Consider the following 17220-nt stretch of genomic DNA (forward strand, 5'->3'; position numbering starts at 1 on the left):
TGGAACACGGGTCATAAACTTAGTCAAAACCTAGCCATCAGATAAATCATTCCTACAGTATATACACAATGCACCACCAAAACTCAAAAGCTAAGCAAAAATTTAAGATGGAAGATATAACTGCTATGTAATCATTCCTGCTGAATAACCAAGGAACCGTCGTTATTGGCTTATATTCTACCTCTGATTGTTTATGAACATAGAGGTTCTACTAATCAGCTGATTTCAGGGTTGAGACGTAGACCAAAGAATATAGAGATTAGATGTCAGTGCATGGTTAGCATTCCCTGTAGGAGAAAGAGACAAATATTACCCCATGGGCAGAGGCATTTTCTGACTAGACCCTGACTACAAAGTTCTGGGTGAGTAAATAAAATATTACGTATAGTGACCTGGCTTTACAGAATTGCAAACAACTCAGAACGAGTTATCCCAATACTTAATTCTGTGGACTTTACATTTACGGCATTAAGCTGACACTTTTATCCAAAGCAACTTACAATTATGACTAAGTACAACTTGAGCAATTGAGGGTTAAGGGCCTTGCTCAGGGGCCCAACAGTGGCAACTTGGCAGTGGTGGGGCTTGAACCAGCAACCTTCTGATTACAAGTCAAGTACCTTCACCACCGAGTTACCACTGTCCACTTTACAGGTTAAAGGAGACCACAAACAAGCAGACAAATTATATTAAAAAAGTTATTACAAATGTACACAATCCTGTAAAATAAAAATATACGGTGATGTAACTGTAACTTTATTACATTTTATGATCACACGTAGAGGCATTACATGTAGATATTTAAAGAAATAAGATGATTATATCCTGGAGCTCCAGTCTTACTAGCTCAACTTTCCATGCAGGGCTGTTAAAAACACTGAACAGTCCTGAGGTCCCAGTCTGGACAGAGAAACAAGTTTGTTCCTCCTTCTTTTTTTAAGGTAAAAAAAAAATCCTTTCCTACAAGTCCTCAAAGTGGGTCTCTGCCCCTGAGAAATGAAGCCATAAATGTGAGGTGGAGGTCAGTGATAACATCTTCTCATGCTCCGTCAACCGAACAAGTCTGTCCAAGTCCCAGTCATAACGGCCATGCCTTTCAATGGTTTCCATGGAGATCGCCTCTTCTCACCTCTCAGAGTTGGGAGAGTGCAATGGGCATGGAAGCAAGGAATGAAATCACCAAACCAGTAGATCAAATGCACCATGTACTTTTCCACCCGCTTATTAATGTTATAAGGTGACATGGACTCGAGGTGTTGAGGGGAGTCTCAGGTGCATTTTCAGGAGAGAAGTATCCTACTTTTTGATTAAGGTATTAAGGACCAAGAGAGGCAGCGCTATATTTCTGAAATTGCACCTAGAGCCCTCTCATATCTGACAGGATAAAACTAACACGAAATCTCTAAATCACATAACTGCAAGAGCTCACTGTGGATAATGGACATAGCCTTCTGATGACACCTTAAGACAGATCTCCTTCACAGCCTTGGTGGCCAGAGGTGCCTGCTGTGTGGCGGCGTTCATTACTCAGCTGCCTTCCGAACATGGCCTCAAAATGGCAGATGGCAGATGTTCTTTTCTGTTAATCGAGTCTCTCTTAACTCTGACCTGAACCGTGCATGAAAGCTAGCAAAAAGTGACACAGGCTCAGTGGGGTACAGGGGTGCCACAGCTAATGACACTCAAGCCAGGAGTTTTTTCAGATCTTCGTCTATGCCACGTTCACTTAACTGCTCCAGACTGTGGTAGCGATGGATGATCTCATCAGCGGTCACCACCACCACCCTGACTCCGTGGGGGTCATCGCCCAGCTGGCAACCAATAGCTGAGCTCACCACCATGTCCAGGCCACCATGGCTCCCTCCCGCATTGCGGTGGTAGTGCCCAGAGAACACAGCTTTCACACCTGAAACACAGCAGACACATTAATATTCTCTCTGGCTTTATTTCAGTGATGGTGCCCTGCTGACACTTTACACATACTTTCCAGAACAAGATTTCTAAAAAATATACACATAATTACACTCATTAGTTACGTACAAGATGCCTGTTAATTGCCAGAGTCAGGAAAACATAAAGGGAGTTATCCAAAAACACGCCAACAGAGAAACGAAATCCGTGTATTCCCTGCCAGCCCCCCTGCCTACCGCTCTGCTGTTGGCCTGCAAGAATAGAAACCCGGTCACGTTGGCGACCTCTTCGGAAATCTATTTTCTGTGTTGATCTATGTAATCATTGCGGAGGCTTTCATCGGGCCTCTGTCCCCTGCCGCAGCAGACGGAGCCCTGGTGTGGAGAAATGCAAAGCAGCGGACTGATTGCACTCTCCCTGCCCGGAGCTGGAGCTGGGAGCCGGAGCTGGGAGTGGGGGGTGGGTGTGGGGAGGGGCCGCAGGCGAGTCCTGCCTATTTACGGGGAACAGAGGCTGGCGGCGTGAATTTAATAGCAAAATCATTCCGGGTTCTGAGCGCTGAAAGACCCCACCTATGGAGCCCCCACGCTGTGTAGATGGATGTATTAAGGTTTTCAGTGCACAGCTTATGGGCGGAGATGACAAAGACAGTCAGATTGCAGGAAGACGTCTCGTTGCAGAGTCACTGAAACGAGTTTCATGTAGTTTGCCACCACACTGATGCTGCTACTGAAAGAAAACAAAAGCAATGAAACCAATTTTGACATTCCCGCTTAATACATATGCACACTCCAATGCATCATCAGTGCACAGAGAACCTGACATTCCTGCCTCAGAACAACTCGCCCTAACTGCTGTTTCCCAGAGATCCCTTTGTCTTAGTATTCCTACATACATCTCCAGAGCGAACACTACTGCAACTTACCACTAGTTACAGCAGAAATACTACCACCCAGGGACCAAGCATGCATTCAGCTGAGCAAAGGTAAACTAGTAAGCCATGGATTCTGAAAATAAACTGTCACACCAAACGAAACTGAGTTCTAATGAATAAGGAAGTGTGACGATCATCTGGTTTCAGTTCTCCTGAGACATTTCACGTGGTGCCGATGCCTCTATTCATAACCAGACAGCTTACACGGACGCATGCCAGATTTAGATGATGCGTAAATCCCTGCTCCCATCTTCTGTCCAAACAAGTCAGAGATAATTTATTTCTTAGTTGTTAGAGTAGATCTGTTTGTATGCATTGGTGTGTGTGTGTGTGTGTGTGTGCGTGCCACCATGTTGGTCTTTGTGTGTTATTAGACCACTGGGTCAAATTAATCACCAAACTGTGCATGTGTGTAATTTGCATGACAGAAGGAAGTACAAAATGATCATTAAGGCCCACATTGCTTATGCTGGGCATACATCACCCTCCTCTGCCCCCACGGCTCCCTTTATGGAGCTCTCAGTGAGGGACAGACAGTGGACTGTGTATGATGCACGTAATTATGGTCCCACCCACATGTACGCAGATGGAGAGCAGCACAACAGGGTGGCTTCACAGTCTTGAACATGAGTGCAGCTTTACATTAAAAGAGGGCCCACAGCAAGACCCCCCCCCCCAGCCCCGCGGGACCAAGAGCAGATGGCTGTGCAGTCCACTTACCACTGACGGTTAAAGCTTTGACAGCACCTTAAAAAAAGGAAATCAATGTCAAAACCAACCTCACTGGCCAAAATCAATATAGTTATCAAAAGCAGCACAAATAACATTATAATCTAGCACAGATGTGTGATGTATGTTCGCTTCAAGACAAACAAGTGGCAGAGGTGAACTGTATCTGAAAGGCAAATGGACTCGACATTCTGAAGTAATAGGCAGTAGAGAGTGGAGATTGGGATCCACGTGTATATCCAGCACATCTCGCTCACAGCGGAGGTCCAGGAAAGACAACGTGAAGTCAGCGTTCCCCCCGGGATCGTCCGAGCCATCTCGACGACGCCCCACCCCCGTCAAGCTCACTCGCATTCCTCACACTCTGCTCAAAACATCACGGCTCCCACCTTATCTCCAGTCCTTCATTGTTGACAAATACTCCCTGGTTTGCACAGAGTCTTACTCATTTACAGAAGCTCACACTGTCTATGAGCCTAGGGCCAGCAGTGAGGGCAAAGGGAAACACTTGGCTTATTGTATCTAAGTGGCTAAACAAGAAATGTTCAATGGTTGTCTAAAAATAAGTAGCACCATATTCAATAATACGAGTCGCACGTGGAGTGGAACAGGTAGTTTTTGAGTGAGCGGCACGTATCCTTTTCACACCGAGTCTTAAAGAATAGGTGGGAATTCCTCATTCTGAAGCACTACTCATGGAAAAGCGAGCAACAGAGGTTGTGATTACTATCCATACAGTGGAAAGTCTGAGTCAGAAAGGATATGAGTACTTAAAGCACAGGAATAAATCCCTTCACATTTAATAAACTCTTCCTCCAAACTTTCACACGAGCTGTAGCTTCAAGGCTACTGCCATGGCTTGTTGAGCGGTAGAGCCCACAGCTTATGGGCGGAGATGACAAAGACAATCAGATTGCAGGAAGACGTCTCGTTGCAGAGTCACTGAAACGAGTTTCATGTAGTTTGCCACCACACTGATGCCGCTACTGAAAGAAAACAAAAGCAATGAAACCAATTTTGACATTCCCGCTTAATACATATGCACACTCCAATGCAGCATCAGTGCACAGTGCCTGGATCAGTCTGATTCTGTGTGGCCTAATTCATATTTGACTGTGGTTGTGCTGTAGGATGCAATACACTGAAATGTTGTTGTGTATATATGAAAGGTATATATGAAATATTTTAAGACTGACTGTGGTTTCAGTACAAAAGTTCTCACCGATTCTGAGGCTTTTCAGAATGTTCATCAAGAATCTAAACTACAGCAGACTTCCCTCTAAATGCCACTGCAAAGGCTGATCTCAAAAACGTAAAAGTCTGCAGCTGCTCAGCTGCACACATGACGGTGCTGCAATGCAATAAGAGTTAACAAAAAAAGATAAAAGGCAAAGTTCTTAATCAAATCATAAGATGAATCATAATACCATTAAATATGTTATTTTCTAAGGGAAACAGGTGCATTATGCGCATTTCAAACAGACGTCGGCATTTCTAACCTCTCATTCACCTCTTGGAAAAGGCAGAAACAAACATGACAGGAGCATCTAAAAAGAGCATCCAATTATGTATGGATGAAACACAAATACTGGGCAAAAAATTAAACCACTTCTAGAAAAAGCCTTTAATCCAGACCACCTGTATTCTACTGCATTAATACCTACATTAGATATAATTACTTATGCACCAACATGCTAATGACTGCAACCATGGAAAAAAAGGCACACACGTACTGTAAAATCATACCGCCCTATTCAAGACGGAAACCTGATGGTTCTTCAGAATATCCTGAGAGAAGTGACGTCTCCCTTTGACGCAAACTGAACAAACAGCAGCAAACGTGACCAGTTTGTGAACGGCCCGTTTAAGATGATCCTGGATGTCTTTAAAACGTCCTTCCCAGCTCACCACACTGGGGTTCGAAATCTGGAATACTGGTTAGTGTGGAAAAGTCTCAATACAGCTATTATCATATAACTCTGGCACCCTGACCCATCTTTAGATCGTATGGGTAGACCTGTAAGATCCTCCGCCAGAGCTCTAATGAAGAACTGGATTCATTAGTTAACTATGAACCATGTCGAGGGGCTGGGTTTCTCTCTCTTACTAGCTTAGAACTGTGAGGTGCAGAAATGGGAATGATAAGTAAACTGCTTAGCTGTTGCACCACTTTGCTAGCTTTTAGCTGCAGTTTCTGCTAAATGGGCACCCAGAGGGCAGGAAACAACAATAACAACAACAACAACAACAGAAATCACAGTCAATCATCCAGCAGGGTGGAACTGTGTTTCCACCCTCCACACAGTTGGTGTGTAAGAGAACCTGACATTCCTGCCTCAGAACAACTCGTCCTAACTGCCATTTCCCAGAGATCCCTTTGTCTTAGTATTCCTACATACATCTCCAGAGCGAACATTACTGCAACTTACCACTAGTTACAGCAGAAATACTACCACCCAGGGACCAAGCATGCATTCAGCTGAGCAAGGTAAACTAGTAAGCCATGGATTCTAAAAATAAACTGTCACACCAAACGAAACTGAGTTCTAATGAATAAGAAGTGTGACAATCATCTGGTTTCAGTTCTCCTGAGACAGAGGTTGTGATTACTATCCATACAGTGAAAAGTCTCAGTTAGAAAGGATGAGAGTACTGAAAGCACAAGAATAAATCCCTTAACATTTAATAAACTCTTCCTCCAAACTTACGCACGAGCTGTAGCTTTAAGGCCGCTGCCATGGCTTGTCGAGCGGTACAGCCCAACAGGTTAGATGTTCCACTGACAGTACGACCAGCTCCTGCGGGACGGTCTGCTATCCATAAGGCGCCCCTGAACGCTGATCTCAAAGTGAGTCACGGTGACCAGAATAGACGGAGGAACCTTCCACTGGCTTCAGAAGGTACACTCCTATCAATGATAAAAGCACGAAGGCCCCAAGAAGAGCCGCGTGTCCTGGATGTCAAAATAAGTGAGGCCCCCTCCACTGACCATTAGACACTCAGGACTGGATTAAAAAGCACTGTGCACATTTCCAGGGAGCAGAGAGCAGATTTTTGCCGATTTGCTCCTGGTTTTTCCTTCTGCTCTGCTAGATATTTTTACATCATGCTTTCAAGCCCCAGGGTGAGATCTTGCATCATACATGTAGCCCTGGTTTCATAATAAAGAACTGCAGGCGGAAAATGTGAGTCGAGTAGCACAATACATTCTGAGGATTTGGTGAAAATGCAATATATGGCAGAAGCATTAGGAGTGTAAATGATGGGAAAGACAGTATATTACCTTAATGATCATAAACGCAACACTCCGGAGCAACCCCACAGCGAACAAAGATTTGAGTGATCAGCACCCTCTCGCCTCAGGGCAAACATCTCAGAATAGATGAGCTTCCCACGGTCTCACTGCCTTATAGAATGTATGGATTAAATCGCACGAAGAAAAACTAGAGCATTAAACTGGACCCGGGGCCTCAGAGAGAACAGGGTGAAAACAGATTGTTAGCCCTCCATGAATGCTTGCTTCCCAAGACTTTAGTATAAACATCATTAGATAAAATGATCGGCTTATTTTGTCTATCAAATGTGTCTTTTTAAACCCGCTTCCGTATGATCTAACGGATGTTCTGACTATGTTTACATGCACCATTAAAGAAAAAATATGGAAAAAGGCAACAAGGTCATGAATCTAGGCTTGCACTGGAGAAGGGAGACTGCAAGAGCATCCTAAAGATGAGTGCACTGTAAAAAAAAAACAATGATAAAAAGGCATTGCTCCACATGTTCATTAGACTGGACTACGGTGGCTGCCTCACACATTTTCCCTTCCCCTTAAAGAGCCCAGAGGAGAACCCCACTGCCCAACTGCTGCCCCTCCCACTCGTCGAGAGCTCAGGGAAAGAGGCGGAGCACAGCACCACTGAGACCCAAACCCAGCCCTGACTACTAGCGGCAGAGCTGACCCACAGCCAGTGGACACAGCAGGGACAGACTAATTAATAAGGCCAGCGGTAAAGCACGCCCTGCGAAACGCAACCCTGACCGCAGAGCTGTGTGGTCTTCTTGTAATATGCCCGTTAACCGTGACTCTCGGTCATGCAAGTATGCCTGGGTTTCCAAGGGGGGGAAAAACCTACATTTGGAAGAAAATGAATCCATCCTCACACATCAAAACCGACAGGACAAGCGGGTTTTACATAAAGTACAATTTGACCCACATGGTTTGACCTGCAAAATCTTCAATCGAGAATTAAAAGGGAACTTGCTACATGTTTTTTTCCTTTTTTCACCAGAGTGAACAAAACTCTCCCAAAGAATCCCGTTTTTTTTTCTTTTCTTCAGCTGCCCGAAACACCTTGTTGGGATTTCATTCATTTTCTCTGTAACATGATGATAGTCTCAGAACACTTTATATACAGCTCCCCTACCAGGAAGCCTGCCGTGCCCTCGCACAAGGCACGAGAAGTGCTGGAGCCCAGGACGAGTTTGTGGGGTTTTGTAGCGATGTTGTGAAGACGCCATGTTCTGAGTTGTGAGGGGAAATCTTCTTTGTATGCTCTGCCAAAGGCAGAACCACAAAGAAGTCAGTGGTTGCAATTCATTTTTACCATTGTTCCAATTCTATTACTGTGTGCCCACCACTTCACAAAGGACTGCTTAAAAATATGCACAGCTTGATGCTGGATCTCCTACACTAGAAGGACAGGGCAGCTAAATGCCGTAAATGTAAGTGTGGGGTGGATTTATGATTACATAAAATGTTATGGCCATATGTTATGCTGTATGTTACGGTCACTAAACAGCTTGTAAACAGCTGGACACTAATTATTTCTACCATTTCAAACACACAGGTCTTTACACCTGCTCACGAGAGAAGGGTCTGTCTTAAAGACTTCAAGACAGGTGGACGTGTAGGGGTGGAACCACTCTGCCAGCTGAACAGTCAGAACCGAGTGGGTGAGCTGACTGTTCCAATCAAAGCAGACTAGGCTCGTCAGGACGAAGGCTTAAAGACACATGAGCCCCAGCAGAGTTTCAGACAGAAGGTAAAAAGAGATGTATAATAGTACGAGAAAAATAATATGGTACTGGAACACTGAAGTATGTAACTTTTTTCTAGCAGACCCCAAAAATAAAATTATGAACATTGACAATAAACACATTAGGTCTCTTGTAAGTTAACATGTCTCCAATATAGTCTGGGTTCATAGCAGAGTTCAATATGTGAATTTGTTGGTGATGCATAAAGTAGGAATATATTGAATAAGTGTGTCGAAGAACTCTCTGCTTCTACCTGACAACCTAATGAAGATGTTTACCTCACCTCGAAGGCAACACTACAGACAGTGGCATACATTTTCCTTATTCTTCACCTATTCCTAAACCTTCAGGAATAACCTCCGAGTTGCCCTCACTCGCATGCATCGGAGAGCCGCACCTGCCTGGTGGAACCTGCGCAACAGGCTGGCCCTCTGGACCCTCTGTAGGTTGAAGTATTCATCGTCCTCGTCGGGCGTGCGCAGGTAGAGCGGAATGTGCTGGAACACAAGGACGTGGCGGGCGGTGCTATGGGCGGCGCTCTGCAGCTGACGCTCCAGCCAGGCATCGTGGGCCTCGGCCAACTGCGGGCAGCCCGACGCGTCGAAGAACAGCTGGGAGTTCAGAACCAGGCACAGCACGCCGCCCACCCAGAAGCTGAAGTAGTCGTCACCCCAGGTGCGGCGGAACTGCTCCACCGTGGCCGGGGTTGGGGTGTTGCCCAGGTCGTGGTTGCCGCTGACGAAAACAAGGGGGATGTCCGGATCGGTGAGCCGCAGGGCCTCTTTCAGGTCCTTCTCTTGCTCTTCTCTGAAAGGGGAGTCTGAGGGACACAGGAACAGTGTTTGTAGACCCCTCAACAACCAAGGATAACTAGCGCTTGTTTGAGCAACACATCATGGTTCATTGTCTTAGGAATACGACATATTTCGGAGAAAAATACACACACTGTTTGTGCTGTCCCTCACAGCTCCCATTTCATATTGTGATTTCCACTGGAATTTCCAACACAGCCAGGAGCATCTGCAATTTCATCAACCTTCGTGTTATTGTAGCCGTCTGTTCATATTATAAAAGAAATAAATGGCTCCTATTGCTGAAAAAAAATTCAACAATGAGTCTGTGGTCAGGCTTTTCACAAATAACCACTTATTATACTATATTTAAGCAGGTCACTGCAGCCATCAAACATCAAGACACTGGAAATATGTTGTGCATTCAGAGTAAAAAGTTGGGGGTTTTTTGTCCGCAAGTCCAGAGACATGAGTAAACGGTCTAGCCACATTTCAGTGGAGTAAAGGCAGGCAGGGCTTTAAAACTCAATAACAACATGCTTTTGTTAGCTTCTAACGTGACAGGTGAGACATGTTGCTAATTGCCTGGAGGAGATTTGAAGCTGAGGTATTGTGGAGGCGGAGCATTTCAGCCATTACAGGCTAGAATTAATTAATTAATTAAAAAAAAAACCCAACAACATTACAGGTTAACCTGAGTTTGTTAACATCAAGTGCATATTTTCATTACTTTAAATCAGACATGAGCTATTCCTTCATTTAGGGTCTTTTTACCATTAGACACACCTGGTAATACACCTATTCAATAAATAAGTGAACAAATAAGCAGCTCTGTGTTGTTGTTGTTCTGCTCATGACATAGGAAGTAAATGACAACATCAAACAGGAAGAGAACTATATTGCCCAAGTAACCAACAATGAAGCCAATATACACAAATCTAATAGTGCATTTACGGCATTTAGCACACAGCAAACGTCTGCTAAATGCCGTAAATGTAAATGTAATAGTATATAAAACAATCGTGTTTTAAGACCCACTCTGTAGTGAAATTATTCTTAAGGACCTAAAAAACATTTCTCTTTTGCCTTTACAAATTTAGCTCATTCAGCTTCAACAAGTTCCCAGCAGCATCAAAGCCCAAAGAAACACATTAAAAGCTCCTTCAATAGAGATGTCAATCAGCTAAACACACAGACCAGCTGGGCCTCCTTTACGACTCGGGTCCCTGGGGTCACTCCCCCTGTGGCGGGACTCATTGGAATATTTCACCTTCTTATCTGCCATCGCATGTGGCACAGTAGCAAGCAAGAAACTTGCCTCATCACCATCTCCTCACTGACGCCCTCAGCAGGCTAGTGCTTTACAGCTGTCGTTAGGCCTGCGTCAAGCTCAGCTTTCTCCTTCTGTAAGCTAGAATCAAACCTAGAGAGGAAACCCCAGATTGTGCAGTGAGCTCTCAAAGGGATCAGTCGATTGCAGGCGCTCGTCTCATATGCGTAACGCAAGCGGCTTTTCGTGTGCCAGCATTTGAGGACACAGGAGGGGACGCTGCTAAAGCCAAAGCAGACCTGGCTGGTTCAGAGCGCCTTCCTCTTACCGCCCGTCACATCGCCTCAAAGCCATTTTTAGGGACTTGTCCCATCACAACAAAATGTTTCGTAATGGAGACAATTCATCCATTAACTAGCAAGCCAGCCTCGAGTTTCCAAAAGCAGGCAACATGCATCTTTCTCCAACTTTTTTGCTGACCAGTGACAAAGCAACAGCCTTTGAAGCACTTTACAGTGGAATCAGAGGAGATGTCCGACGAGCTGAGAGAAGACAGAAGACGCAAGTCATACAGGCCACAGGCTCCCTGTTCCCAGCGCCAACTGCTAACAGATGCTAACGGATGCTAACTAATACTAGTAAGTTTCGAGGGGACATTTCCAGGCCCAGCTGTGCCTTTTGTAACGCTTTTATCCATAAAACATCAGGTTGCCAAGGTGAATAAAGAGAATCCACTTCATGGACAGTAATGACCATACAATGGTCTCACAACTGCTAATATTCCGTTCATAAATGTATATATATATACTTTGTCCATTCTTTTCTTTCATTTATGAAATATATAAAATATGTACATATATCCTCAAACAGTGTTGTCAACTCAGCTGAACTCTGACAGTACAGAAAGGGATGTCACAGATATTACGTGACTATGTAAATAAAATGTCTTAAATATTCTGCAAATTACGTCACTGTTACACTTTGCAGCCGTCTACTCATAGCCTGACCTAGAAACCACACCCATAAGGAATCACACTGCCCAAAGAATTATTTTAAACCAAGTAGAATGACACGACAAAGCCTTCGATGATTCTAAAAAGAGGATAATATGCCTCTTATCATTTAGAGAATGAATTACTGTTACAAACTTGGCACACATTTTATGTGTTTATGTGGGAGAAAAAGATGATGTTGCTATTTCATACAGACAGTAAAAACTCCATAAAAGCTTTACAAATATGTGAATATCAGAATAATTGGAAGAAGGTTAAAGCCATCCCTCATCATTTCAATCCTCCTGGAAGTCTGTTTTCCCAGCCATCTGGGAGAAAGGTGAAGAGAGCACTTCCATCACCAGAAGGTATTTTTCCAGGAGACAAACTGACTGATGTAGGGTGACCACCTTTCTCCTGCCTCAAAGATGCCTTTGGCTGGCCTCTGTGCACTGCCATTTGGACTGAGCCGATTTGATGAGCGCAGGGAGAGAAGCTAGTGATGCCAGGAGGCCGTCCAGGCAGCCGGCCACGTGCATCCCGAGAGACCGGAGCGCACACAAGCACCAAGGACAGAGAGAAGCCTTTTCCAGGGAGTCACTGCCCTAGCTAGCCTTTTATTTAGAACAATGAAAGAAAGGCCCAATGCCATATGCGCACTGATTTGTATTCATTTCAAACCCTCTCAGAAGTTTAAAAAAACAAAACAAAAAACACCTCATGGCTTGTGGGGTAATAGTTTAAGTAGTTATTGTTTCAAAAAGTTGGAACGCACCAAAAATATGATAATGCTTGCAGACTCAAGATGGAAGGCTGTCTTGAGGTTTTATTTACTATTAAATATGCTTAATTTTTCCAGCGTCTTCACGTCCTGGTCCTGAAGCATCCGTGCCTGACACATTTTAGTGTTTCTCCTGCTCATCAGGCAATATACAAAATTTAAATGGTTGTGTCTGGGCACTTAATGAATGAGAATTGGGGAAAAACTGGTCTATTAAGTGTCCTTTGCCAAACTATGGTCTTTTGATGACTGACTTCATTAAAGTGGCAAGCATAACGTAATTTCACTAAAACATTCTTGAAATTTCTTAAAGGCCTGGCCTAACTAGGCTATATCGTAACAGCATAAAAAAGGAAAATACATCCAAGCCATGAACAGAAGTATAATAAGACAATAAGAACACAAAAACACAAGTATAATAGCAAAGTTCCTGGTATCTGGAACCAAACTCTCAGCCAAGCACATTAATGATTGCTCAGACTAGCCTTGAAGCAGAAGAACTAGAATAATGGTTACACAGAAGTGGATAACGAGCTGCTGAATAACTACTCATGACAATAAAAATTCTGATATTTACAGAATGCCAGTGTAGGCATTTAAGTAGTGCTAGAAGTGACGAAGCAAATTTGCTGAAGTTACTTATGCTTTTTTACACAAACACGCACAAAACAGAACAATACATTTACAAATTAGCTCACATAGCGACATCTTTAAAAAGTGATGCTGTTTTTCTCAGCTCAAGGACTACTGATTGTGAAAAGAACTGGACCACAAGGGAGTTAAACAATGCTCCACCTAAACCCACATTAAGACACTGTGGATCAGCTGCGGGCATTTGCCCAGACTTGCAGATCCCTGATCTTACCTGGCATGGCATGGATCAGATCCCCACAGAGAGCCACGAAGCGTGGACGGGGCCGCAGCTCGTTGACAGCCCGCACGGCCTGCTGCGTGAGCCGGACCTCCTCGGTCCACTCGTCCCCTCCTCCATCGCAGTCGCCCACCCTCCAGGCCTTCATCAGGCCCAGCTGGGGGTCCGCTGCCTGGATAAAGCAGAACGGCCCCCTCCACTCCCTCTCCTCATCTGCGGAGGACAGGAGAAGAGCGTGTGTGCTGCAGTGCTGAACTGCCATGCCTGAATCAGCCCCGCAACGGATTTAAATAATGAATACGATGTTTTATGGATGTCGATGCTTGCATGGCAAACTGTATTTGCATAATCTGACATTACGCAATACCACAATCAAATTATTTTCATTAAAAAAAAAAAAAAAGCTCATCTTCACTGAGGTGAGGACCCATTCACTCTGATGTCACAGGCTGAATGGGAGAACTTGCGAAGGGCACAGTGCCAGTGGGATGCAAATGCATGTCCCCTTGATGGAAAATGCAAACAAAAGTGGCTTCACCTCCTGTGTTGGAGGAAACAAACCTCATTGGATGTGCCCCTTGCACCTCAGGGGACTTGTGCTGTGCACACTCCTACCCAACCTTACTGCTCAAGCACCTTACCGCTCAAGTGTTTGTACATATGATCTTTACCTCTTTGTTATTATTATTTAAGTATAGAGAAACAAAATTTTTGAAGCAGATGCGGACAGATAAACAGTCACGGATACTTCAAAACAGCATGACATTAAGTGCATGACAATTCTCCTCCTAAAGGTGTATTCTAGGCTACTTGAAATGATGCTTTTAAAATAACATTTTCTCCAAAGGGGAAACCCATAAATGTATTTATTTTTACTTTGCACTTTGTTGAGGTGTGCACAAATGTCACCAATAACCTATAAGCTATAGCTACTGAGGCCCAGCATGTCGCCGATTGACTCCAGCGTTTCTGCAGAGTCGAGTGTATGGAATGGACACCAGCAGGCTAGATGTTAACCATTTCTTTAGGCTAATGTAAGGAGTCTTATCCATTTTAGAGCTCATGTCAGTTGCCATAGTCAGCATCAATTACAGTAATTTCACTAAGCACAATATTAGTGTTATAAACAAGGCCAACAAAAAAAAATATAGGGCTTAGGTCTAAAAATGTATAGGTCTTAGGCCTAAAAATATATAGGTCTTAGGTCTAAATTTCAAGCCTCTCTCTTCCATTGCATGTGTAATCTAATCAACCTAATTACCTAATAACCTAATCAACTCAGAATATTGCTGAACCCTGAAGACTCAGAGAATTATGCTGAGGATCATTTAAATTGATACACTGAAAAGAGCACATGAAGCTGACAGCAGATAAACTCAGTATCTCTGTAAACAAACACAAGGAGCTTTCCCCAGTCACAATATCTTAGATGGCGGGTGGAGCATTCGAACACAGGCAAATCATAATGAAAGATGAAGGTATTCTGATCTTTAAAAGCTATCTATAAAAGCAAAAGGAAACAAAAACTGGCAAGAGTTATGTCTGCTATCAGGATACACAAATCAAACAAACAAAACTTCAGTTAGCCAACACTATGCACGCAAAGAAACAGTTTACACTAGAAATTCCGTCTGAGCCTGAGCACATTCCAACTTGCACTCACACCCTCCGAATGCTAATCAGATTACTAGAATCTGTATAACTTCTGAAGAACATAGTTACAGTTCATCTTCCATGTGTGTCTAACCACTAAAAATACTACTTGAACTTTGAAGCATAAATAAACTACTTTATCTAAATATTTATTTACACTCTGACATCTGCATAAACATACAATTTCAAGTATGCACGTTAGTGCAATTTTATTCCAGATCCCAGTCAATGATTTTTTAAATCAGTAACTGCCAAAAGTGCTTCTTGAGACAGTCACCAAATTTAGACACGGTGAACAATGACCAGACAATTGCATGTGTATTTTGTCCTGGTGGAAACCCTTTGATCTGAGTGGCCATGTTCCTTCCTTCATTTGTGATAACAGAAAAGCTATTCATCACCATCAGCATCAGCATGGTGGATAGGTCAAGTTGACCGTATGCCCCCAAGCCAAACCTAGACCTGGATTCTACAAATCTTAGCAAAGACCATGAGACATCATCCAAACATATGCAGGTTTCATGGATTCACAGCCATCCTCAAGGTGACTCAGATCTGCAAAGACAATGGTACCTGTGACGACTTGCCTAATAAATCAGAATGAACATAAGTGATAAAATCCATGCTGGCAGGTTTAGACATACAGCATGAAGAAGGAGAAGAAGAAAAAAACAAAGCGAACTGAGGTACCTTCACCGGGTGTGTCGGCTCCCACTTGACAGGCATGTCAGACACATTTCTAGCAAGTCACGACTTTCAGTTCTACTGTAGCTCTTGCAGAATGCCAACTTTTAACACACTTGCACGACATGTTCCTCGACGTTTTACTTATTTTAAACAGCGGTCACCTTACTGCCTAAAATATCGATATGTTCAATGCAAATGATGAGCGTAATACGAATTACACGAGCTAAACAAAATTGTGTAAATTAACAATTTTAATGTACATAATGTATCTCATTATTTAAAATGCATTATATTTTAAATACTGCAGTTCACCAATATTTTAAATACTGCAGTTCATCTTAGCTAGCTACAATAACATTAGCTCTGCCAACTGGTGCTAAATGTCAACAGACTATTGGACCTAAACGTTTGACCCTTCGTATAACAGTTTGCTAGCGTTAGTTACCTTCCAAAGAGACTGAACACGGCCCAGATCTCAGAGTGAGTTCCTCTCTGACTGGGTTAGGGTTAGCCAGCTGGCTGGAGATAGCCAAGCTAACGTCTAACCTAAGATACCTATCTAGCGTTAGCTGCAACGTCGAACAGAGTAATGTCAAACTTAGCTAGGTGCTGTACCTTGAGTCAGACCCTTATAGGTCCGCTGTGTTGCTCTTAGGAAGATGTCGTCTTCCCCTGCCATAGGTCACTACCGAAGCACACCCAGAGTAACTAACTGGGCGCTAACTTAGCGAACAAATCTGCACAAGTCCACTAAAGTTACATAGATAGGCGTGCCGCTGCTTTTCCTGATCAGGTGTGCCCTAAAATCGATGCGATCGACAATGGATTAGTAAAGCGTGCCGCGACTGGCGAGATGATTCCGCGTGAGGACAGAAGGGCGCGCGGTTGTGCAGCGAGGCGTGAGCTGTTTGTTGGGCCTTCACTCAAGGAGCAGGGCCACTCTCGGTAAAGAAACGTTAGGTCGGGCTTAGTCTTTTATAACACACTCTGGACATGAATCGGGATGCTATCCCGTGTAAAGTTTGCGTTGCATTTGCAGTTTTGTCATCCCACACGTGGATATAGCAGCCTGTTTCAGTTCTTTTAAGATATACTGCAGTGCCGATGTATAGTGGTAAATAAATAAACCAGCAAATATCTTAAATAATACAAAACGGGTAATCGTAGCAACACAGTAGAAAAAGTTCTATTTGTGGTACATGTAGTCTGCAACATTAGCTGACTCCTGTATACTGATTCAGTAGAAACACAAAAGGACCAAGTGAGTCCAGCTGCCAATTTAAGTAGACTGTGATAGGTAATTTATGCTCTATTTAGCCTCCTTGTAGCAGCTGTTTTGTAATATATATATATATATATATATATATATATATATATATATGGGGGGGGGGATGTTTTAGTTACTGTAAAAAAAAGTGGGGTTGACGAGAGTACAGCCAAATGATCAGCTGTTCCAAGAGCGCCCTTAGACCCTACCAACATAGCTTCATCCTTTTCACAGTTTGAGATCCAGTTCTTTTTGGCCTATAGTTATTTCATTAGGGATGTAAGGAAAATTACAGGT

General features: G+C 43.5%; 1 protein-coding gene across 5 annotated transcripts; it reads right to left on the minus strand.

Moving 5' to 3' along the window:
• Positions 1-737: 737 nt before the first annotated feature.
• On the minus strand, positions 738-16458 carry cpped1 (calcineurin-like phosphoesterase domain containing 1). Of its 5 annotated transcripts, none has more exons than XM_027006104.2 (5): positions 16272-16455; positions 13311-13529; positions 9009-9431; positions 3566-3592; positions 738-1906 (listed from the first exon to the last, which is right to left on the minus strand). In XM_027006104.2, exons 1-5 carry the CDS (start codon positions 16333-16335, stop codon positions 1683-1685), a joined length of 957 nt encoding a protein of 318 aa, XP_026861905.2. In that variant the 5' UTR covers positions 16336-16455; the 3' UTR covers positions 738-1682. The 5 variants fall into 5 exon arrangements, with proteins under 5 accessions (XP_026861905.2, XP_026861907.2, XP_026861909.1 ...); XM_027006106.2 differs by lacking the exon at positions 16272-16455 and adding an exon at positions 16102-16262; XM_027006107.2 differs by lacking the exon at positions 738-1906 and adding an exon at positions 2419-2640 and having other exon boundaries at positions 16272-16458.
• Between the last annotated feature and the right edge of the window lie 762 nt (positions 16459-17220).

Source organism: Electrophorus electricus, chromosome 14, assembly GCF_013358815.1.
Source record: "Electrophorus electricus isolate fEleEle1 chromosome 14, fEleEle1.pri, whole genome shotgun sequence".
In the NCBI taxonomy this organism is placed as follows: domain Eukaryota; kingdom Metazoa; phylum Chordata; class Actinopteri; order Gymnotiformes; family Gymnotidae; genus Electrophorus; species Electrophorus electricus.